Source organism: Marmota monax, unplaced genomic scaffold (genome assembly GCF_021218885.2).
Source record: "Marmota monax isolate L192 unplaced genomic scaffold, Marmota_monax_Labrador192_F-V1.1 WCK01_AAM20220418_F8-fsc00092, whole genome shotgun sequence".
Classification (NCBI taxonomy): domain Eukaryota; kingdom Metazoa; phylum Chordata; class Mammalia; order Rodentia; family Sciuridae; genus Marmota; species Marmota monax.
Window position 1 is genome coordinate 5,357,712 of NW_026692583.1, and position 23,838 is coordinate 5,381,549.

At 58.8% G+C, this 23,838-nt stretch overlaps 1 protein-coding gene across 3 annotated transcripts in view; it reads left to right on the forward strand.

The window, feature by feature from the left end:
- The window catches only part of Tesc (tescalcin), a 36,777-nt gene extending 16,581 nt beyond the window's left edge, over positions 1-20,196 (forward strand). The window contains exons 2-8 of one of the 3 annotated variants that reach the window (XM_046446228.2): positions 1,210-1,279; positions 9,709-9,789; positions 12,647-12,786; positions 14,111-14,172; positions 14,258-14,365; positions 17,483-17,530; positions 19,940-20,196. In XM_046446228.2, coding sequence (XP_046302184.1) covers positions 1,210-1,279; positions 9,709-9,789; positions 12,647-12,786; positions 14,111-14,172; positions 14,258-14,365; positions 17,483-17,530; positions 19,940-20,017 — 587 coding nt within the window. In that variant the 3' untranslated portion in view covers positions 20,018-20,196. The remainder of the gene's footprint in view (positions 1-1,209; positions 1,280-9,708; positions 9,790-12,646; positions 12,787-14,110; positions 14,173-14,257; positions 14,366-17,482; positions 17,531-19,939) is intronic. The other 2 variants (XM_046446230.2, XM_046446229.2) reach the window with 2 other exon arrangements.
- The last annotated feature ends 3,642 nt before the right edge of the window (positions 20,197-23,838 follow it).

The following is a 23,838-nucleotide window of genomic DNA, read 5'->3' on the forward strand; positions in this document are numbered from 1 at the left end:
GTCCATGTTCCTGTAGCAAGAGGAGCTGGGGACTTGCGGGCCGGGGGTGCTGAGAGGACTGTAGAGGGACGGCAGCCCCCAGCCCAGCCACTGCCCTGGGAAGCTTTGCCTGGGCTACACACAGTCCCCAGGAGCCAGCCCTGAAGGCCTTGAGGGCAGATAATGACCTCAGGGCAGGCTGAGCAGGCTGTGAAGGAGTCCCAGCTCCACCACGTGCAGATCATGTGACCTTAACCCCTCTCTGTGGCCGTACTCAAGTGGTCACACCAAGATCACCCTGTGTCCTCCCTTGCAGGGTTGTTGTGCAGATGAAATTAGAAATGCCTACGTTCCATAAAACAAGCCCCCGACCTGTGGGCGCACCCCTTAGAAAGCCCAGAACCCAGAGGGTCCCATCTCAGAAGTGGCTCTGCCAAGAGTGAAGTGTTGAAGACACAGAGGTGTTCTGGGAGCTTGAGTGGGTTTAGATCGTCCGCCACGGCCACTGGGATCAAAACTTGAGCCATTCCCTTTCCCTGCCCTCATGGCACCAGATTCTTGGAACATTTCTTACTCCAAGATTCTCGAACAGCTTTCCACACCAGCCTGCTCCTCTGCATGTGTGTATGTGTGTGTGTGTGTGTGGGGGGGTTGCGGGGGTTACTGGGGATTGAACACAGAGCCACTCTACCACTGAGCTACATCTCAGCTCTATATTCATCCCTACGTTGATCTGACAGACTTTTGCTAAGTCACTGAAACTAGCCTCTAACTTGTGATCCTCCTGCCTCAGCCTCCCAAGCTGCTGGGGTTGCAGGCATGCGCCACGGCGCCCAGCTTCATCTAACTCTTAATCTGCCTTTCTCAGCTTGGAAAAAACTCATCCTGTGAAGTCAGAGAGGAGATCACATAAGTAGATCCATCTTTGTCCTTAGTGGGCTGGGGCTGGACCATGGTTGAGAGGATGGCGAGGTCTGTCTGCCCTGTTATTAGTTCACAGTTGTGTTACTACTAAGAGAGCGGAAAACCCCAGGGCTGCTCTGCCAGGCACAGTGGGGACCCTCCACTTGCTTGCCCAGCCTTGAGTTTTTCCTGGGTGGGTGCTGTCATGACAAGGACCCCAGCACCCAGGTGAGGAGGGGGCAGAAGAGTGTCCACAGCCTCCTCTGGTCTCCCAAGTTCCTCTGTTGGTGACGCGTGTCTTCTTTCCTTTTCTTTCTCTACTCTCAGTCTCCTCGGAGCAGATCGAGCAGCTGCACCGGAGGTTTAAGCAGCTGAGTGGAGACCAGCCCACCATCCGGTAAGACCTGCCGCTGGCTGGCGCGGGCACCAGGCTGGGCCTGTGGCGCTTGGGGACTTTCCTTTGTTTTTCTCTTCCTTGAGGGTAGCGGAGGGTTGGGAGAGCCCCTGGTGGTCCCTGTCCTGAAACAAGCCTGCAGTTGTTTAAATTCTTCTGGTCCCTTCTAAGACAAGGTGTCCCCTAGCTGGAGGGGACAAGCCACTTCTGTTGTATTGGGACCAGAGACTTTTAACTGGAGTGGAGGAAGGAAAGGGGAGGAGCAGCCCCTGGGCCACCCAAGCGCCAGGACCCTGCCCACCGCTGGGTGCACAAGGTGAGTCGTGTGGTGCAGGGTGCCAGTGTGGTCCCAAGGTCCCCGTCTTGGGATTCTGCTTCCTTCCATCATTTACAGCCTCAAGTTTCTGTCAAGGAAGATCGACCTTCTTGATCGTGTTTTAAAAGTTACTTTTCTAGATGCCATCCAAGTGGTATTTTTTTTTAATGGGAAAGAATGCCTTGGCGGTGCCCGGGACTGGCTGAGTAGTTTGGAAGGAGGTTGGTGAGGGGGCCTTGGCGTGGAGGGGTCGGGTGGTCACAGAGTGGGCCAGAGAGCTTCAGGTCTGGCTGCAGCAAGCCCAGCTGACTGTCCCAAGGGAGCAGATTTCTACCACAGACTTTCTAACAGATGTGTCCTCAAATAAACATCCAGGGCCTCAAGGTGACAGTCACTGGAGCTTTAAAAGCTTTAAATAGTCCAGGAAAACTTCCTCCTCCTTAGTAGACAGACTTAAATGTCACCTTCCTTTTATGGAAACCAACACCAACGTCTCCACCTTCTCTTGTCTGCCTGAACAAAGGCACATTGTTGCTCTAGGGCATCCTGATCTCAGAGCATCCCTTTCAACAGCCCGGATGCTGGTGGTGGCTTGGTTCTTGTGGTCTTGACTTATCCAAAGTCGAGGGCAACCAGGACCAGCACCCTCAGGGCCACTCACCTGCCTGCTATTCCCACTCACCCCCAGGAGGGAGAGCCTGAGCCAAGTGTAAGCTACCCGGCCTGTCATTGGCTCTCATGGGACCACGTGTCTGAGTCTGAGCCAATCACCGTGACCAGGAGCTGGGCATGCAAATTAGGCATGCCGCCCCCCCCCCCCCCCCCAGCTGTGAAGGCCTGGGTCTGGCTGGTGAGAGACTTGAGGGATGCAGAGGCAAACCCCAGGTTTGGGAAGCAAATCCCTAGTTGAATCCTTCCTGCCATTGGCTGTGTGGCTTTGGGCCAGTGGCCTGTTTCCCCGAGTCTTCTTGTGGAGTGCAAAGTGGGCATGCCGGTCCCCCCCTTTGGAGCTGATGCCTGCAGATGACGGAGACCGGGCTGGGTCCTTCCGCTGCACCCTGTGGAGGAGGGTGCAGAGTGGGGCTGAGCGCTGTGGGCAGGAGCAGGCCTGGAGAGGGAGGCCGCTCGGGGTTTTCGTTCCAGTGTCTATATTGCCTCGCAGCCCAGCATGGGCTATGGGAGAATCTTGGAAGAGTGCGCCCCATGCCAACTCGAGTGCCTGTGCAAATCACCTGGCAAGCTGCTGCGATACAGGCTTTGGCCGGGCGCGGTGGCGCACACCTGTCATCCCAGCGGCTGGGGAGGCTGAGGCAGGAGGATCGCGAGTTCAAAGTCAGCCTCGGCAAAAGTGAGGCCCTAAGCATCTCAGTGAGATCCTGTCTCTAAATGAAATACAAAATAGGGCTGGGGATGCAGCTCAGTGGTCCAGTGCCCCTGAGTTCAATCCCTGGTACCAAAAAAATTAAAAAAAAAAAAAAAAAAAAAGATACAGGCTTTGCCTGGGCAGGTCTGGGGTGGGCTTTGGAATTGCATTTCTAACTATCACTGCAAATGCTCAGCACCAAGGACAGCGCACAGTAGGTCTTCCTCTGTGGGACAGCTGCCAACTCCTCTTAAGTGACTCTGCACCGCCTCTGTGTTGACACTGACTGATTCTCTCTCTTCCCGCTCCTCACCAGCAGGACAGGGGCTCAGGTGAACCCGTGGCCCTCCCCACCCTCCCCAGATTGCCTATTTGTAATCAGATATTTTGGGGACCTGACCCAAGTCCAAACTTGAAATTCACCCATGTCTCAAACACAACTTATGTGCATAGGTGAATTTCATCTCTTAACTTTGTGTGAAACTCGGTCTCATGGTGTGGTATTGTCCAGTTGCTGGTCATGTCACCAAGTCCCAGATTTCAGATTTTCTAATCAAGGATGCTCAAACCTGTGAAAAGAGCCCAGGCAAAGAGGATCTGGGGTCAACGCATGAGAACTGCCCACAGGTGAGGCTGCTGTTCTTTGAGCTTGACCTGGGTGTGGGGCAGAGGGGCGTGTCCCTTGCGTCCTGCACAGCCCCACAGGAAGCTGTAGGAACACTTGCTCTCTCCGGGTGGCAGGCGGGAAGTAGGGCTCTGAGACAGGATTGAGAGTTCAAAGCCAGTCTCAGCAAAAGTGAGCCTCTTGGTCACACAGCTTCTAAGTGGAGGAGCCAGATTTTCATCTTAACCTGCCATTTTCTACCCATGTCCTGTCTGGACCCCTCTGTCTCAAAAATCATCTCAGAACTTCTGGGGGCAGGTTGACCCTGAAGCATTTACTGCCCCGCTTCAGGACCCCACTTTTAGGTATACCCTCTTTTGGGGAGGGAAGCACCTGGGATTGAACCCAGGGCCTCACACATCCTAACCAAGTGCTCTGCCACTGAGCTGCACACCCAGCCTTTTTGATCTTGAGACGGGTCTTTTAAGTTGCCCAGGTTAACCTCAAGCTTGCAATCCTTCTGCCTCCGCCTCCTGAATGCTGGGATTATAGGTGTGGCTTGTGGGGTTCTTCACAAGGCCCAGACCTGGGTAGTTTAAACCTCATGATGTTGAATGTGGAGTGATGTTGGGGTGGACCCAGCCCCAGGCATGCATGGGGAAGGCAGGTGACTTCACCAAGAGCGGAGCCACTCAGGGCCACCACAAAGCGTCCTGACTTCAGGTCCTGTGGGGGCCTCCCCACCATTGCTTTTCCCTCAGAAGTCAGAGCGGGGTCACGCGCGTATGCGGAAGTCCCAGCTGCCAGGAGCGGCCAGGCACCGGGGTTCCCACTGGACTGCGTGGCCTTGGGGTTCTCCAGGATTTTCAGAGGTTCGCACCTCGGACCCATTTCACCAGTGAAGACACTGAGGTTAGAGCAGTTCTGCCCGCACAGCCGGGCTTGGGGTTCAACTGCCATCCGCAGAGCCAAAGCCCCCAACCTGCAGTCACGTTGCTGTCCCCAGAGTTAGGTCCCTTTGCTTGTGACCTGCCGGGGTCGGGGCAGTGCTGTACAAGTCCTCGGGACAGTGAAGCTGGGGCCCTGTGACCCTCCCCAGGGCATGTCACGGTCAGGATCAATAGGTTCCCCAAGTTAGCGAGAGCTCCCTTCCCGCCACCTGGGGGGCTCCCCGTCTTTACGGAGGGGGTTTGGGAGCAGGTGTGGGAAGGGAATCTGGAGGAGTGGGGTGGTGGGATGGGGTGCAGAGGTGTCCCTGGAGCAGCTCCCCGGGTCTTGGCTTACAGGCGGCACTCACGTGTGCCATGTCCAGAGATCCTCTCCCCAAGGTGTGGGATGCTGACACCGTCCCTGCTCCCCGACGAGCAGGCGCCCAGGGCCTTCTGTGGGAGGTTCTAGGGCAGATCTCCTGGTAGAGGGGAAGGGGTGCAGAGGGTAGGCAGAGCCGGCGAGAGCTAGCATAGAGCAAGGCTGTTAGGTGTCATGGTGTGATAGAGGAAGGGGCAGAAAGGGTACCACTCTTGGGACCGTGGTGGGGACAGGGGACCTCAGGGTGGGCAGTCAGGGAGGGCTCCTCAGAGGAGGCCGCATCTGGGCTGATACCAGGGGGAGGGAGGAGCTTCTGGGTGCGAAGGCCGGGAGGACCCAACTTCCCTAGCTTGAGGGTGGGAGATGGAGCGGTGGGGACAGGTCACCCGATGTTGTATGGCTGGACAGCTTCCTGTTGTCCTTGAGCTAAAATACTCATGACTCGAAACCCCACCTGCACATTAACCGCCAGAGTTGCGCCTCCAGCAAGACAGACCCCACACTCCTGCAGCAACCCCACCTGCCTCATGTCCCAAGCGAGCCCCTCATCAGCCCTCCCAGCTGTCCCTGTCTGTCCCCAGACCTCACCCTTCCAGCGGCTGAATCTCCTGAGTCTCCCCTGGTGTCCCTCTTGGGCTCACCCCTGCTTCTGCGGGCTCAGCAGACACTGCAGCTCCTCCCTCCAGGAGCCCAGGCTTGCTGTCCCCCCACTTCTCCCTGTGCACCCCCAGACTGCCATCGTCTCTTACAGCAGCACCCTGAAGCCTGATCTCTGGTCCCCCTGTGTCCTCAGGTGATGGGCTGGGCCTTGCCTGGGTGCCCACCTGCTAGATGAGATGCTGTCCCTGCCTTGGAGAGCTGGGGGCCTCAGATTCCCACAGGGGAACATCAGACAGCGCAGGGTGGGGACTTGGAGCTGGGCGGGGGAGGACGGATGGCCTTGCTGGATGGGGAGCCCTGGGCCTGCAGAGAGCAGGGGCTGAGAATCTGGGGCCTCGCTGGGGGCTTGGCTTGCAGCCTCCGTGGGGTTAAGCCGGACTCGGGGCCCAATGTGCAGGGACGGTTGCAGCTGCGCTGGCCCCAGCGGCCTCTGGACACCAGCCCACACCGCGGCTCCGGAGGGGCCAGCAGCCTTCACTGGTGATTTTAATCTCGTTTCCCCCTGGGCCAGATGCCTGTCCTGCCTGTCCCTGGTTCCTAACGGGGCCTCAGGATGGACGCTCAGGGAGCAGATGCCACTCTCCTCCCGCCCCCTCTCTTTTTGTGCTGGGGATGGAACCCAAGACTTGGCACCTATGGGCAAGAGCTCTACCACCGAGCCACAACCCCGATACCGTCTCTTCCACTTTAAGTTAAAATGCACAGCCCAAGGGAAGGAAGTGGCCAGGGGAGGAAGCGGCCTGGAGGGTGAGAGCAGGCAGAGGACAGAGCCCTCGCGCTGGCTGTGTGACTGCAGGTTAGTCACTTTGCTTCTCTGGGCCTCGCCACGTTGCTGTGGGTGTGTGGACGCGTGGTTAAACCTCACAGCGACTGGTACAGCCTGGCGTGGCAAGAGCACTTCAGGGCTTGAGCTCCCCAGAGGAGGTGTGGGTCCCCTGGGCCCTCGTGGGCCAACCCCACGATCTGATGTCCCCTGGGGCAGCGCTGGTGGACGCTGGTCGCTGTAAGTTGTCTCTGGTCCCAGCCTGGGCTCCGAGGAGAGGCAGAGCACAGTCCCCTGGCAGGACACCTCCGCCTGGCCAGTTCAACCTGCCCAGAGGGCACCTGGGGGCGGGTGGGGAGGAGGGGAGGACAGGCTGACACCGGGGTCGATGGCACTGAAAGCCTTTCCCAGGCCCCGGGCTCTGGGCTGCTGGTGGGTCAGAGGCTGGCAGGTGTCGGGTGTCCCTGACAGAGACCTTGCAGCCCCATAACCACTGAAGCTAGGGAACAGCACCTCCCTCCCTCCCTCCTTCCCACTGCTCTCCTCCCTGGGCCTGGACAGCTGGTCCCGGGGAAGGAGCTGGGCCTGGCACTGGACACCCAGGGTCCCCTCCACAGGCACTTGTATTCCCTGGCCTGAAAACTGCCATCTGTGGTGCACTCAGTATACAGCAGGTGCTAAGTGTGTCACTAAATTGGTCACATGAGCTGCACACAGACCGCGTGAGACTCCTGTTTCCAGAGGAGGAGACTGTGGCTCAGAGAGGCAGAGTCGCTTGACCAGGGTAGCAGAGCAGTGCGCGGCCCAGGCGGATGCCAGGAGCTGGGCTCTGGGCCTCTCCAGCAGGCCCCAGCAGGAGAGCCGGAGGCTCTGGGTGCCCTGGGCCGCCTGCTCGCAGGGTGGCTTCGTCCTGTTCCCCCCAGTTCCCTCTCAGGTCCATCTCTCGGTCAGGGATGGGGACTTTGAGAAATGCAGGGCAGGGTGGCATGGGGGTCCCGCATGGCGGTCCCGTGTGACACTCCAACCCCAGCTGGCTGAGCTGGACAGGTCATGGAACCTCTCTGTGCCACACCTGTTAGGTCAGGGACCACAGAGCCACCATGAGGCGCTTCCGGGTAGCGGGGGCCTGGCCAGGTCACTCGCACAGAGAACACGAGCTGTCGCTGTCCGTCAACCATTCGTGACTTTGTGGACTGATTGTCTCCCCTGTTAACCTCGGCTTGTTCCTCTCCAGGGCCTGGCCTGTCTGCCCCGTGTCCTGTGGTCCCCTCCAGCCAACTGGAAGGTGGGAGGGCAGCACCCTGTCCTAGCACATGGGGACCTGATGTGCCCAGAGAAGAGTACCCGGGAGGGACTCTCGTGGCGGGGACTGCCCAGCAGAGCGTTCCCAGCCCAGGCCCCCTGTGCTCCCCGGTCACTGCCCCCGGGAGCTGGCCTCACCCTGACTGCTAGCTGTGGGGTTCCTGGGCACGCTCTGTGCCCTGGTGTGAATGGAGTCCTAGCTCAGGGCTCCTTCTGTGAGAGTTCAGGGAGGTTTGTAAATAGTGTCATGGAGATTTAATGTAGATATTGAACAATTTGTCTGTTTAAAGTCTGAGATCGAGTTTAGAACCTCTTATAAAAGACACCCCAGAGCCATTCACCATCACCTGGCCCCCGGAAGCCAGTGCTGTGCTTCCCGTCTCCGGATTCACCTCTTCTGGGCATTTTAGATGATTAACGTCATGCGTGTGGCCTGCGTGTCTCTCCTTTACTTAGCAGGATCTTTCTGGGGTTCGTGGGGTAGCCATCCTCTGTGGTGGGCTTGGTTTGGTCTGGAGATGGGGGTCTTGCTAAGTTGCCCAGCCTGGCCTCGAACATGTGATCCTCCAGCCTCAGCCTCCCGAGTAGCAGGGACTACAGGTGGACACTCCCACACCTGGCTTACTTCGTCCCTTTTTATGGTCCCCAAATTTCCATTATTTTTTTATGACTGCCTAACATCCCGACACTCTGGGCCAACTGCTCTGAGTGCCTCCTCCCTCGGAATGGGCTCCTGCACTGACGCGGTCTCCAGAGTTTGGCCATTTTCCACCAGCAAGCCCAGCCACGAGGGAAGGACAAGCAGCCTCTTGGGGGTGAGGAAAACTGAGGGGATCCAGGAGGCAGCCTGGTCCTGCTCACGCCTGTGTCTGCCTAGCCTCGGGCCCCCCGTGAGGGGCGGGCAGCGTGGGCTGAGCCATGTGCTTGGGGCATGGCTCATACCTCGCCCAGCACGAGTCTGCCCAGGGTTGGAGTCCCAAGGCTCACAACTGTCTTCCCAACTCCCCGGCTGTGCGTGTCACCTTGTTCCTCAGGAGCAGCAGCCTGTGCCCTAGGTCCCTCCTGAGGTCACTGTCCATGGGCATCCAGAGCCCAGGCAAGAGGTGAACAGGAAGCGGCTTCCAAGAACAGGGAAGGAGGACAGGCAGGTGAAGGGTGTAGCGGTGCCTGAGCCCCAGCCTGGGGGAGCCGTGCGCGCTCCAGGGCACCCTCACTGGAAACGCACGCTCCCTGCCCCAAGCCCACAGGTGGTGGTTTTGAAAAACAGCTTTACTGAAATCAAATTCACCTGCCACGTAGCTCACCCATTAAAATGCAGGATTCAGAGGGGTTTAGTGAGAGTCGTACATCAGGCACCACCATCAAGCCCAGAACATGTATGTCACCCCAAGAAGAAGCCAAATTCTTTCAGATGTCACTTTCCATCCTCCAACCCCAGCCCCTGGCAACCCTGTTCTGTGTCATGGACTAGCCTGCTCTGGACACTTTATCTAAGTACAGTCAGGGCATATGTGACCATTTGTGACTGGCTTCTTTCACTTGCCATCATGTCTTTGAGGCTCCTCTGGGAGGTAGCAGGAATCGTTGCCCCTTAGGGCTGAGTCGTAGTCCTCTGAATGGACATACCACAGTCTTCCCTTTCACCAGCCCGCAGACATCTGGATCCTCTCTCCTCTGGCTACTGTGAGTGATGTTGCTGTGAAGTACAGGTGTTCAGTTCTCCTGGGCTCATACCTAGGCATGTGGTGCTGGGTCATGTGGTGACTGTTGGCTCTTGAGGAACTCAGACTATTTCCCAAAGCTCCCAGCCAGCGTCCTGCTGCTCAGAGCCCAGAGCAGGCAAAGTAGGGGTTCCCTTCCTGGGGCCTAAGGACAGGCATCCAGAATGGGGTACACACCCTTTGTGTCTGCACGAATGTCCAGTCTCTCTCAGATTCTCAAGTCTCCAGGTGGGCGGAGGGGACGTGAGGCCCATTTCAACCCTCTCTTAACTCTGAGCTCTTCCTCGCGAGGCCTGCTGGGGATGGGGCCGTGCAGCTGGGCACGTGAGGGTGACACTGGCTGACGTGTGCTTTCTTCTTGTTCTTTCCCTGGCGTTTCTCCTCTTGGAAACCAGCAAGGAGAACTTCAACAACGTCCCTGACCTGGAGCTCAACCCGATCCGATCCAAAATCATCCGTGCCTTCTTTGACAACAGGTGGGCTCTCTCCCCTCAAAGGACAGATGGAGGGTCACCTTGTCCTTTGTGACTTGTGGCACCTGTGTGCTCAGAGCAGCCTCGTGAACCAACACAGATTGTGGGGCTATGTTGAATTGGGCGTCCGATGGTTCTAGATTCATAGCTGGGCCACTCTGGGCAGCTTACTGGGTCTCTCTGGGTGTTCTATGTTAGTCATCTCTGGTTTGTAACAAATGGCTCAAACTTGGTAGTTTTTTTTTTTTTTCCTTTCCTTTGTGGTACTGGGGGTGGGACACAGGGCCTCAGGCATGCTAAGTCCAGAGTCCCATTCGCAGCCCCAACTTGGTGTTTCTCTCTCATCATTTCTGTGGTCAGGGATCCAGCTGCAAATGAGCCCAGGCTCTTATGAACTTAGCCAAGGCGTCAGCTGGGGTGAAGTTACACCTGGGGGAGGCTGTGCTGCCAGCTTCCTTCCTGTGGCCGCTGGGAGGCATCTTGGGGGCCTCACAGATGGCAGCTGGCTTCCTCCAGAGTGACATGCCCAAATGAGGGGTCCCAAGGTGGAAGCCCCACAGTTTGTGACTCATCTCTGAAGACACGTCGCCTGACTATTGCTGTGACTGCACTAGAAGTGAGCCACCAGGCCACCCCGCAGCTGAGGCGGTGAGGCCCCTGATGTCCAGTCCACGTGGGCCTCTGGTTTGGGGACCTAGGGTTGAAGGCTGGATAGGAGGACTGGAAAGCGGGCACCTGGCAGGAGTGTGTGAGTGTGTGTGCGTGTGCCTGGCGTTCACACAGGGGTGTGTGTGCACGGCCGCGAAGGCTCAGATGCACACCTGAGCAGGTGAACTTGGCCTGGGCCCGAGGACACGCCTCTGCAGCAGGACAGGGAGGCTGGTGCGTCTGCGCAGCACTGCGGAAACTAAGGCGAGCCAAGTGGTTGTGGAGATGAGCCCAGGGAGACGGCCCGCGACTGTGAGCCTGGGCGGAGTGTGGCCAGGCAGGTCGGGGCATGGGGGACCTCCTGGAGGGCGAGACGCAGCTTGTCCTGATCAGACGGCGCTTCACAGGTGCCTACGTGGGTCCAGGTGCAAGACCTGGGCTTTTTACTGCTCTTGAGCAAAACCTGGCCCAAGGCCACGTGGTCTCAGCAGTGGACTCAGAATTGAGTGGGTCACGTTCCCCCACTAAATACAAATGTGTCCCCGGGTACAGGTGGCACAGAAGTGGGGGGAAAGGCGGTTGTGCAGGGAATGGAGAGAGACCCAGGGGTGGGGGCGGGACGCAGGGCAGGTTCCAGAGTTGACATGGGAGCTAGACCTGGAAGGAGGGCGGCCCAGCGGGCAGTTGTAGGTCATCTCCCCTGCCCCCTCCCGGACGCGAGCAGCAATGGGTCAGCACCTGTAAGGTTCTGAACACGGGGAGGGGCCTCAGTGTCCCTCTGCGACCCGGCGTCCATTCTTCACCTCCCTGGAACACGACTGGAGGAACGTCCAGGGTTTTCAGGGGTCTCAGTCCTTTCGAGGTGAGGCAGGACAACGTGGCAGAGGAGTGTGGTGGAGGGAAGCCGCTCACACGGTGATCAGGAGGCAGAGAGCCCGGGTGGCCACTTCGGCCAAGCGGTTAGGGCGTGGGGGGACGCAGCCAGGCTGGTACCTCCCTCTGGCCAGAGGACAAGAGGGCACACCCCTGGGACAAGGACTCCTCACTCAGAGGGTGGGAAGTTCTGCAGAGCTGACCGAGGGCCACTGTGGGCAGTGTGGACTGAAGGATAGAGGGGGGGACGTCAGTCCATCAGGCAATGTTAAGGGTCCAGAGGTGGACATCGAACCCAGCGGCCATGTCCAGGGAGGACGTCAGGCAGGGGCCAGCTGTTGGGGGCTCTGGGGAGGAAGCGATCCAGGAAGGGGTGCTAGGGGCCAGCCCAGGCGGCAACTGGGGGTCACTAAGAACTGTGGGGGTGACGGGGTTCGGTTTGCATTTTGTGAAGCCCATTCTGGCTGCACCAGGAGCTGAGCGAGGGGTGAAGCCAGGAAAGGCCGCGTGTGGGCGGCTAGTGGCAGGAGTTGAGGGGAGGCCGGGTCTGGAGCCGTGGGGGGCTCACCATGCACCTTCCCTACGGAGTCACCATCAGATGACCCCAGGGACCTTTGGGGCTGCTCACAGCTCTCAGGATACTAAGGTTTTGAACCGGTGGCTGAGTACAGGGGCTGGCGAGCTCTCTGTGGAGGACGCGGGCCCGGGGCGGGGAGGGTCCGAGGCTCTGCAGGCCATGGAGCCCTGCTGCTCTCCTGCCATCTGGACGGTGCGTCCCAACAGGGTCGTGTCTTATGAATGCTGACATTTAATCTTTGTGTCGTTCTCACTTGTCAGGAAATATCATTTTGAATTTATTTTATTTATTTTTTTACAAAATTTGTTTTCTTTTAGCCATTTAAAACCAAGAAAATGCCCCTTACCAGACAGGCCGTACAAAAATAAGTGACATACAAAATGAGTGACAGGCCCCGTTGGGCCCTCGGGCTCTAGTTGCTGACCCCTGAGATAAAGGGAAGGGTGGGTTGGGCGAGTCAGTGGATGGCTTGGTGCCTCAGTTTCCCCACCTCCTGGTGCCCACCACAGTCCCCCGGGCGTCCCTCCCTGGTGGCCCTCCTCCACGGCTCTCGGTGTCCGCCTCTTCCCAGCCCCGTGGATGGTGAGCTCTGGCAGGTGCTGGGCTTTGGACTCCTGGGCCCCCCGGGGACCCCACGGACCAGGTTCTCGGGATACAGAACCAGATGGGACAGTGTCGAGGGCCAAGTTCTGAGGAGATGTGGCCGTGGAAGGACGAGGTCCCGTCTGTAACTGAATAACCCCCCCACCTCGTGTCCCGCAGGAACCTGCGCAAGGGGCCCAGCGGCCTGGCCGACGAGATCAACTTCGAGGACTTCCTGACCATCATGTCCTACTTCCGGCCCATCGACACCACCCTGGGCGAGGAGCAGGTGGAGCTGTCTCGGAAAGAGAAGCTGAGATGTGCGTCCCCGAGGCCCCCGGCTGCCACCTCTTCAAATCCCTGCGGCAGGAGGGTGGGCCATGCGTGGAAGGGAGGGAGCGCTCGTGTCCTTGTGTGGCCAGTCCCTAAAAGGGCAGGTTGTGCGTGTCCCTCCTCCCAAGTCACATCCGGCGGTCTCGTGGTAAACGGCCCAGCAGTTGGTGGCTTTCTGGGACTTGAAGGAGCCACGGGTTTCGATTCAGCCACTCCAGTCAGTGGCTCAATGGCCCTTGAGCTCAAACCTGGATGTGGAGGTGCCATTTACAGACACATGTGGCACCAAGGACTCGGAGCCCCTAGTGCAAGGGTGACGCTCCCCCGGCAGGGTCTGCAGAAGGCCAGCCTGCGTCCTGGAGGAGCCACCAATGTCCCCTGACTCGAGGGGACGTGTGCTCCTGGCCAGCCAGAGGGCAGGGTCCAAGCCATGGCCTGAGTCACATCTCCTTTGTCCTCGGTGGACTTTCCCATGACTCCGACATCCCTGTCCACCACAACCCGGGCTCAGTCTCGCCATCAGGAAAATGTCAACAGGGGCCTTGGCTGTGTTTAGCACTGACGTGGGCACAAGGGACTGGTGGGATCGCTGGGCTGATGTCCGGGGCCTCCTGGGCCGCTCTGACCAGGCGGGCACCTGCGTCCACCCAGCTTTCCACTTGCCCTGCAGGCTGGGTGGGGGGCCCCAGGGGCTGTGGAGTCAGGTGGACACAGATCCAAACCTAAGGTTTGGCAACCTGAGCTTGGACCGGCCTCAGCAGCTGTCTGTGGATGGGTCTCTGGCAGCCCTGACCCCCAGGCTTGGGGACCAGGGGTGGTGGAGAGCTCTGCTCAGGCCTGGCCTCTGGTCGATGCTGGATGAGTGGCCAGCACAGAGCAGCTGGGGAGCTCAGGGCTGAGCGAGGGGTGGTGGGGAGCGGCCACCTCCTTTAGCTCCTCACCTCTGCTGGGCCACAGGCCACAGGATGCTGGTGTAGGCCACAGGATGCTGGTGTCCGTAAAGAGGGAAATAGAGATGCTGCTGCCCCTGCTGCCCCTGGGGGCCAGCTCTGCCTTCTTCAGCCTCGCAAGACCCTGAGGGAGACACTGTTTTCCCACTTCACAGATGGGGAAACTGAGGCTCAGAGAAGTTAAGTCACTTGCCCGAGGTCAAGGCACCCCACTGGGCAGTGGTCAGTCGGCCCTCTGGCCTGTGCTCTTGACCCCTAAGGTTTTGGCCTGAGGTTTCATGGGTGACTGGGTGCGGTGTAGCTCTCAGAGAGCGGGCGGGGCCAGGCTCTCCTAACTGAGTCCTCCCCTGGCTGCCCCCAGTTCTGTTCCACATGTACGACTCGGACAGCGATGGCCGCATCACCCTGGAAGAATATCGAAATGTAAAGTATGCTCTTCTGCCCTGCCCGGCTCCCTGCCCCTCCACCTGGGTGGGGGCCCCAGGTCACCGCCTCTGCCCACCTGCAGGTGGTGGAGGAGCTGCTCTCTGGAAACCCCCACATCGAGAAGGAGTCGGCGCGCTCCATCGCCGATGGGGCCATGATGGAGGCGGCCAGCGTGTGCGTGGGGCAGATGGTGAGTGCCCTGGGGGCCCAGCCCCGTCCCTCCCACCAAGGGCCGCTCTCCCTGGGGTCCGGGGACGCGTCACTGGGTGTGGTGCGGCAGGAAGGCCTGGCCTTGAACAGCTCCCAGGCCCCTCCGGCTTTCCCTGACCCCTAGGAGACTTCAGGTCCCAACCCCCGGGGGGGTGCGCAACACAGGGGTGCAGAGATCACGTCCTCACAGCTTGGGGTCCAGCAGGTCCCACTGCGGCCTTCCCGCCCAAGGCCGCCTGAGGGCTGGCACTTGCAGGGCCCCTGGCCGTCAGCCCTGCTTTGTGTGGTCTCTGGCCTTTAGGCAGGGTCGGCAGGGGCTGTCCCTTGGGCTGGGAGCGACCTGGTCTGGGGTCAGACCAAAGGGCTGAAGGGGGCCCAGTGGGTCAGTGAAGCAGAGGGGCCAGTCCTCCCTGAACTCCTCGTTGACCCCATTCCACTGGGAAACCCGAGGCTCAGCGCAGGGAGAACCCGGCGGAGCCTGCGCCCTTTTCTGAGCAGGATGGACCCTCTTGCAGGGCTGGGTACAGCCACCAGCTGGTAGCCGTGGCCCCAAGCCCCAGAGGGCTGCGCAGGCAGTCAGTTGACATCCCGATGGGTGCAGTGGGTGGCGCTGATGTTCTCGCCTCTTGGCACCGCGGGGCTGTGTCTGGACACCTTGATGCTGTGTCGGCCCAGCCTGGGCGCAGGGGGTTTCCTGGTCTTTGTGGCGAGTTCCCCGGCCAGCTGCTGGGCCAGCCCCAGGGCGCAGGGCGGTCATCTCACGGCCTGAGTTTCATCTGTCTGCTTCTCGGCCCAGAGGGAGCCCTGGCCTTGGTGAAGCCACCCACTCAGCAAATCAGCCGCTGCAGGAAGGCTGCGACCTGGGGCGAGCGGGATCCCCGCCGGCTGAGGAGCCAAATTCCCACTTGATTTAATTACATTCTCCTTCAAATCTCTCCTGCCCCACTCCAGCTTCAATTGGTGACAGTTTTCTTAATTTGGGGAAGTGAAATTGCTGGCAGCTGGCATCTGCTGGGCTGCATCGAATCAGAGTGGCCAGGGAGTTGGCTGGCTTCCCCAGCCTGTGTCCCGCAGGACCCGACAGGTGGGGACAGGCCCCTGTGCGCAGAAGCCCGCGCACGTCTTCCTTTGGGCCTTGTGGGTCCTGGGTGGGCCTTTCCCGTGTTTTCTGATGTCAAGGTCACAGATAAACAGCGTGCACTCAGTGCCATCAGGCCTCTGAGGACGCTCCATATTTCTGACAGCGCCACCTGCCAGAGACAATCGGTCCACTGTCCTCCCCTTAATGGACTTGCCAAGCCAGTTATGAACTTGGCGGTGACTTCTTTCCTGAGTGCTGCCCGGCAGGCTGTGCTCCGTGGCGTGGCCTGGTGGGGACTTCAGCTGGGCAGCTTCCTCGTCCCAGCCCCTGTACCCTCTTTCTTGCCTTCCCCACTATCCAGCCCCTGTGGATCTCTGTCACCCTTCAACAGACTCGGGACCCAGGGGAGAGGGTGGCCACTTTTTTCCATGCTCATGAGAGGGAAGAGGAGGAAGGAGCCCTGGGGACAGGGCCGGCCCAGGCCAGAGGACAGCTAGTGGTTTTATAAATGTGTTTAAAAGTAAAGCAGCAGCCGGGAGGGGGCACAGTCCTGCCCACAGAGGATCCTCCGGAACTGTCCCCAGCAGTGGCCTTTGCACCCCGAGGCGTCATCTGTAAGGCGGGTTTGAGGATGGAGCCCACCTTGGGCTGTGTCAGGGTGGTATTGTCACCGTAAAGCTTTGATCTTATGGCTGGGGACACCCGGAACGTTAGCCTATGTTTTCTTAGATGTGCGGGGTGTGAGGCCCTGAGGCTTGGTCTCTCCTTGCCCTTCGCCCACCCACTCCTTCCCCTCTCTACAGGGAACCCCGCTGACTTTCCTACAGAAGCCCAAATATTACTTGTATGTCCTTGGTACTTTGTTATTTTTATGTTTTTTTTTTAAATATATTTTTTAGTTGCAGAGGGACACTGATACCTTAGTTTATTTATTTGTATGTGGTGCTGAGGATCACACTTAGAGCCTCACACGTGCCAGGCAAGCGCTCTACCGCTGAGTCGCAGCCCCGGGGGCGGGGGGGGGGGGCTGTTATTTCTCTGTTTTGTTGCTGGGGTTGAACCCAGGGCCTTGCACATACTAAGCATGCCCTCTGCTCTGTGCTGACCCCCTCGTCCATGTCTCAGGTGGCAGAGCCCAGCCGGGGCCTGGGGAGCTGCCCGCCCGCATCTGCAGGTGCTGTCCTCCTCCGTGTGGCTCTGCACCCATCTCGGGCTTTCCCGCATCAGCACGAGTCAGTGACCCCTTCTTAATAGCACCCGGGACTCAACCCTTGGACCACTGAGGTCTATTTAGCTGGTCTTCTAGTGACGGACACTTAGGCAATTAGCTGGGTGTTCACTGTCACTAAGGTGCTTTGGGGTGAGGTTTTTGGATACGAGGTTGTCAAAGCCCCAGAGTAGAACTGGAAGAGGCAGGAGCCCCTGTGTGTTCCCTGTTGTCCCAGAGAGGAAAGAACAGAGTGACATGGGCATCGCCAAACACACTTGAAAGCCAGAGGCTCGGAGCCAGGCCAAGGCTGCTACTCGCCACACTGGCCCCCACCTCCGGGTGTCTGGACATTATCGTGGTGACTCATGGGCACGAGGGTGGCCACAGAGGCTGGCCCTTACTCCCCTGCCCCTTTCCCCAGTGGTCTGTGCACACAGATTAGCCTAGAATAGTTCTTATCAGAGCAGGGGATGATGTGGCAGGACGGGGGTGGGGGGCAGTGAGGTGTCTTGGCAGCCGGGCTGCTGGGGATGAGCAGGAGGTACGCCCTGGGGAAGGAGGCCCTGTCCTCTGCCCACCCTGTCTCCACCAGACCTTTCTGTGGGGGGGTGAGCGGGAGGGCCATGGTGAGCCTGCACCAGCCTCAGGCAGGATGTTGGGGTTCAGGGTGACTCTGTGTGGCAGCAGACAAATGACCCAGAAAGCAGCCCCAAACCCTCTGTGCTCTGGGTGTTGGGGAGGCAGGTCTCCGCCAAGGGAGGGTGAGGCCCAGCCCCTCACCCTCTGCCTTGCGCTCTTGTCCCTAGGAACCGGATCAAGTGTATGAGGGGATCACCTTCGAGGACTTCCTGAAGGTGGGTGCCGGGGAGGAACAGAGGTGTCTGGGTGTGGGGGCTTCAGAGAGAGCCTTGAAGACCTCAAGGAGCTGCTGGTCAGGAAACATGTCTCTGAAATGCAGTGGGGGTGGGGGCAGTGTGCCAGGGACCAGCATGACCCTTGAGGTTGAAGGGGCCTTGAATAGGCTTCCCTGATTTTTTTGGGGGGGGGCACGTGGGGTACCAGGGATGGAGCCCAGGGACACCCGGCCACTGAGCCACATCCTTGGTCTTATTTTGCATTTTATTTAGAGACAGAGTCTCGCTGAGTTGTTTAAGGCCTTTAAGTTGCTGAGGCTGGCTTTGAACCTGCCATCCTCCTGCCTCAGCCTCCTGAGCCACTGGGGTTACAGGTGTGTGCTATTGCGCCCAGCGGCTTCACTGATTTTTATCAAATGGGTGATGTTTGCACATGGCCAAAGCATCTTAAGCAGTAGACAATGAAAGGTCAACCTCTGTCTCTCTTGGGAGCCCGGCCTTCCCAGAGGCAGCCCCTATTCACAGTGGTGCAGGGATTCTGGAAACTTCCTGGGCCTGGACAAGCACCAACAACGGCTCTGCCTCCTCCTTCCTGGCCGTGTCTGGGTGTCGTTTTTAAGTGGCTGCCGCTCGCTCCCCCTCCTCTCATGGTGGATTCTGCAGCCCCTGGGGCAGGTGGTGAGGGTGGTGTGGGCCCTGTTGATGGCAGCAGGCCCTGGGCAGGGAGTTGAGACCAGCTCCTCGACATTTGGACAGTTGAGATCTCAGAGGAACCTGCCTGCTTTGGCCCTGGACATCCTCAAGACGGCGTCTCCATGGCCTTCCTGGGAGCTGCGGGGGGCGGGGGGCAAGGGGCAAGGAGGCCCAACAGTACTGGAAGGGCTCTTGGCCCAGCCGCGCAGCACCAGGCACGCAGGGCCTGGCCTGGAGTGGGGCCGGGGCCCAGGGCTGAGGCTCCCCTCCAAGCCTGTCCCTGACCTGGCCAGCCTTCTGCAAGTGCAGGGGGAGGCAGATGGCAGGGCAGGAAGCACAGAACCAGCTGCAAGGGAAAGCCCAGAAGGGACTTCTGGGTCACAGGTCAGCAGCCACCTTCACCCCGTCAGTTGCCGCATGTCAGGGCTGGGCAGGGTGATGGGCAGGGGAAGGGCAGGTCTGTGCTTGTGAGCAGGGTCACTCTGGCCTGCACTGGGGCCTCTCATCCAGGGAAGACAACAGGTGAGGACCTAGGAGCCTGGGGAGGAAGGAGGCTCAGGGAAGGGAGGCCAGACACAGGGTGAGTTTCTTTTTTGCCTGTGAAGTGCCTTCCCCTACGGCTTCTCAACCCCGTTCCTGCACGTGTGGGGCTCTTTCATGACAAGCCAGGTCCCCTCCTTTCCCCTCCCCTCCCTGGTCCCTTCCAGGGGCCTTGGTGACCATGTTGCTGTCCAGCACTTAGCAGAAACCACCCTGAGACTCTCTCACCCACCCAGTGAGTGGGAGCCACCTGGATGGAACCAGATTGGTCTCCTGTGTCCCTCGCAGCACCCAGATCAGGGGCAGGGACTGGGAAGCACCTGGGAGACTGGGCAGTGACAAGAAGGCCCCCCCCCGCCCGTCTCCTTGTCTCTGGGCGCCCTGGCAGCTCTGACTTTCCCAGCCTCGTGGCTGTCCCTGGAGACGCTGAGTGACAACTTGAGGGTTTGAAGTTCTTACATAAGCGGGGAGGCGGTGAGAAGTCACCCGCCCACCAAGTCCCTCCGTTCCTGTTCCCATCTCCGCATCTGTGGCGCCCTGGGCCCCGAGTTGCCAAGGAGTAGGAGAGAGTAGAGCTGTGGGGGTGTTGGGGACAGCACCAGTGCCCTGGCCAGGACGGATGGTAATGGCAGTGCCAGGGCATGGCCTTGGACTTGAACGTTAGGTGGGAATTCCCTTTCCCTGCCTAGAACACGGTGAGCGCTCAGGCTGAGCCCAGCAGACTGTCCTGTGCTTCTGCTTACTGATGGTGGCCTGTCACACTCCACAACTTTACCCTTACTGTTCACAAAATCCAATGAGACCTATGTCACCAGAGTCCTCCTAGTGTTCCGTGAAGGGGACAGCAGGTGGGGTGGTCCCCGCATCATATGAGAAGGGGGCTGAGGGGCTGTGGTGGTGGCGTGAGGACCATGGAGTCTGAAGGGGGTGTGGCGGGAGGGGACCTGCCTCTGGACTTAACCATAGCGTGCTGCGACACTCAGGAAGAAGCCAAATGTCACAGCCATATTAACCAGCAGGAGGACAGATGGGACTTGTTCTTCCTCACTCGGCTCAAGGCTCACGACAGCCCCTGGTCTTCACCTTGACCGGGGAAAGGGAGGGCGGGGGCCAGGACTGGGCCCAGGCAGCTGCGGCGAGGTGGGGACGCCCCTGACGCTGCTTGGTCCCTTACAGATCTGGCAGGGAATAGACATCGAGACCAAGATGCACGTCCGCTTCCTCAACATGGAGACCATCGCCCTCTGCCACTGACCCACTGCTGCCTTCCGGAGAAGCTGCCGAGAGAGGGGACAGCCTGGCCTGGCCTCCGCTGCGGCTCCTGTAAATAGTGGACGGGGTTCGTGTCCCCTGTGCCATCGGGGCTGTGGTATGTGGGACTTTGCAATTTTTATCTCTAATGACAATAAAAAAAAAAAAAGGTTTGTTAATGAGCGCGACTTGTGTCCGTTCCTGGTTCCTGGCCAGGGCCAGCCGTGGGTGGCTGGGACTGAATAAGAGGGACAGGGGTGGCCGGGTCATCTTAAAGGGCCGGTTTCCTGTTGGCTCTGGGCCCAGTGCATGCTGGTGGCTGGTGATCAGCCTGGTCCACCTGGCTCCTCGGCCCTCAGTGGGGAGACCAGGAGGAGCCACTCTGCTGCGTGTGTCCCCAGGGCTGGACTCAGGCAGGGCTTCCTCAAACTCGTGACCAGTGTTCACACAGGGAGCCCTGGCTATGGGCGCTGCCTGCCCCTGGGCACTGGGACTCCAGGCTGGCTGGCTGCAGACTCTCAGACTCTGGTGGTGGGGACCTCGCTGGGGCTGCTGGTCCGGGCTCCTGTCGGATGGGCCAGCTGCACCCCCCAGGACTCTGTGGTCCCCATGCAGGTGGCAGCAGCAGAAGTCAGAGGAGCGTCTGCCCAGGTGAGCATCTAGGACTCGCTGTCACCTATTGGAGGAAGCTGTGGAAACAAGTCACTGGTGTTGGCTGATGGTGATGGCAGGAGGGTCAGCAGAGGACCGTGTGGAGCTGGCAGAGCTGCAGAAACTCCTGCTGACTATGTGGTCTCTGCTGCCCTGCGTGGGTCCCCAGCGGCTGGCCCTGGCAGTGTCCTTGGCTGTGTGTGGCTTTGTTAAGGATTTGTCTTCCAGGCCTCTTGCTGGCAGTGCCACTTGGACATGCCCCACTTCTCCTGTTGACACTCACTGGGAGGTGGCTCTCTGGCCTTCCAGCAGGTCTCCTGATAACTGGTCACTGCGTCCTCCGGGAGCCTGGATTTGCGGTCATTTTCTTGCTGAGTGCGCTCTATCTGATCTGTTCAGACCTGGCCTTGGGGTTGACAGTACAAAAGGCAGTCGTGGGCCCGCGCCCGGCCTGGCCATCCCTCAACAGAGGTCACCACGGTGGCCTCCCAGGCGTCCTGAGCTGGGTCCCGCACATGCGAGCACAGGGGTGTGCGTCTGTGTTCTTGGTGCCCCGCTCTTCACAGATGGTAGAAACTGGGCTTGGATGTTTCGTGTGGTTGGTGACATTTGTACTTTGTGTGATTCAATGTTCCCAGTGAAGCTTGTACTGGAGGGGAAACAAACCCAGGGGCATCTCCGCTTTCGTGTTACCCTCCTGCTGCAGAAGCTCAGGTGGTTCTTTGATGAACCACCCAAAGGCTGTCCTAGGGGACAGTGACTCATGCTTGTAGCTAATGGTACTAACACCAATGGCCACCTATTGTCATCTCAGTGGAGAGCCTGGTGGGGGAGGAGTGGCTGCCGAGGGACCCTCCTCTCTCTGGGCTGTGGTCAGGGGTCCTCAGCCACCCGCCTGCAGGTAGTTTTCCCAGCCAGGCGATGGCAGTCCCCACGGAGCTGAGCTGCATACAGCAGGCTTTCCCTGCCCCAGATGAGGAGTCTGAGGTGACTCTAGGCAGCCCCGCGTGGGTGACTCTGCTGTGGGTGAATGTTCACTCCAACAGGAGTGTCCTGGTCCAACGCGTGCCAGAAAGAGCAACTCCCTGGCATGTCAGGTGTCCTCGGGCTGCTGCTGGGGCCAAGGGACGAGATGGTGCTTAAATTCAAAAGGCAAACCAAAAGTGTGCTGAGCTCAAGGGACTGTGCCAGGGACAGCGTGGAGGGCAACAGGGTGGAGGTGGAGTCTGGGGACCCTAGGCACTTGGGTGACAGGTCCAACTGAGGCAGGTGCGGGGCTGCCCATCCTGGGTGCCTGGCTGGGAGGCAGAGGTGGCAGGTGGGGCCTGAGAAAGGCCAGACCTTCACCCAGGCCCAGCTGCCTCCCTGGGGCTCAGAGGCTGCGCGGCTCAGCTTCACGGGCCTGAAGCCATGCCAGGGACCTGCTTCTTGGATTAGGACTTAATTCAACAAACGTCTGGTCTTGGTGAGAGCAGGAGCGTGGGCAGAGGCCTCTGCGTCCACCCTCTAGTGCCTGCCGTCTAGGGAGTGACAAACCCTGCCAGCTTCCCAAGAGGACCCGGGCAGTTTCCTAGAGAGGACGGGCTCCCTCACCTGCCTCTCGGGGTCCTTTTAGCTTCTGGGCTGCCTGCTAAAGACCTGCAAGTCACGGGGACGGAAAGACAGAATCTGCATCATTAGGAGCTTCTGTCCAGGAAGTGTCTGAAATCCATTTTCCCGGCCTCCTCTTTCCTCTGTCCCCAGCGAATCTTCGCAGGGCCTCTGGCATGCCCGAGACAGCCTGGGGTGCTGGGGCGCTCCCAATTTGCTTCTATTTTGTTCTTTACAACAAAGGCAATTCATGAATGCAAAATGTTTTTTTTTTTTTAAATAAATAATAACCTTCCCTCAGCTCCTGTGCCCTGAGTTGGGGAGATGTGGCCACGACAGACAGGCATCAACTGTGCTGGCTCTGCAGACTGCGGGTCCAGCCTGCCTGGGGTCTTTGAAGCCATGGGCCACAGCTTAGCTACACAGCTAATTAAAATGAGCCGGTTCCTGAGCCCAGTCCCTGCCACTCAGAAGAAAGCTCCTCTGCTCACAGATGGAGTCATCTCCCTGCAGGGCAGGGTGCATCTCCATCAGTGCAGGGGCACAAGTCACCTGAAGCTCTCCGCCCAGCTCCCAGGGTGCTGTGGGCAGTGAGCCAGCCTGGCCCTCAGGTGGTACAAATGCCCCCTGGGAGAGGCAGGCTAATTCCCCAGGGCCTCTGATCATCAAAGACTGAGGGCTGCTGCTCTGGCCTGGGTCTGGTGATGGCCGTGCCATTTGGGCAGTGCAGTCTGCATGGCAGGAAGGAAGCAGGTGGCTTGGGAATGGTTTCTATGCCTTCTAACTCCTGGGCATGACTGGGAGGGCACTGACCCTGTCCAAATGCAGCCAGCCCTCCTCATCCCTGGATGGGGACGTGAACTGAATGACAGGGGTGTCTCAACTGTGGCTGCCCCAGCAGGTGCTGTTTGTGCTGAAATCTTTGATAAGACAGGCAAGTGATTAAAAGGAACAAGGCAGAACTCAGTGCTAAGTCAAATATTTGAAGGATGCTGATAAGTGGGGACTTGGAGGTTCCCAGGATGTGGGTAGAGAACACTGAGCAGGGACAACGTCCTCAGCTGCTTGGGCAGAGGCCACTTTCTCTGTATTCTAAGTCATTGCTGGGAATCAAGTCGGAGGTGAGATCCAGTCCTATATTGCAAGTTAACAAGGGCAAAAGTTGTTTTTTGGGGGAGGGTACTGGGGCTTGAACTCAGGGGCACTGGACTACTAAGCCATATCCCCAGTCCCATTTTGTATTTTATTTAGAGACAGGGTCTCATTGAGTTGCTCAGTGCCTCACTTTTGTTGATGCTGGATTTGAACTCTCAATCCTCCTGCCTCAGCCTCCCGAGCTGCTGTGATTACAGGCATGTGCCACAGTGCCCGGCTGAAAAGTTGGCTTTTGAATGTTAAAAGAAGATGGTAGTTTGACATAAATCTATTAAGTAGGTAGGTTTACAAAAGGGCTATGTAATGGAAACCTGAGGCACTCCTTTGGGGATACCTTCTGCAGCCATGTTAAACATGAATTATTGTTAAGCAAACAGCAAGATTACCCAGCCTCTAGTTCTGGCCTCTTATAGAACAAATTATTGCTA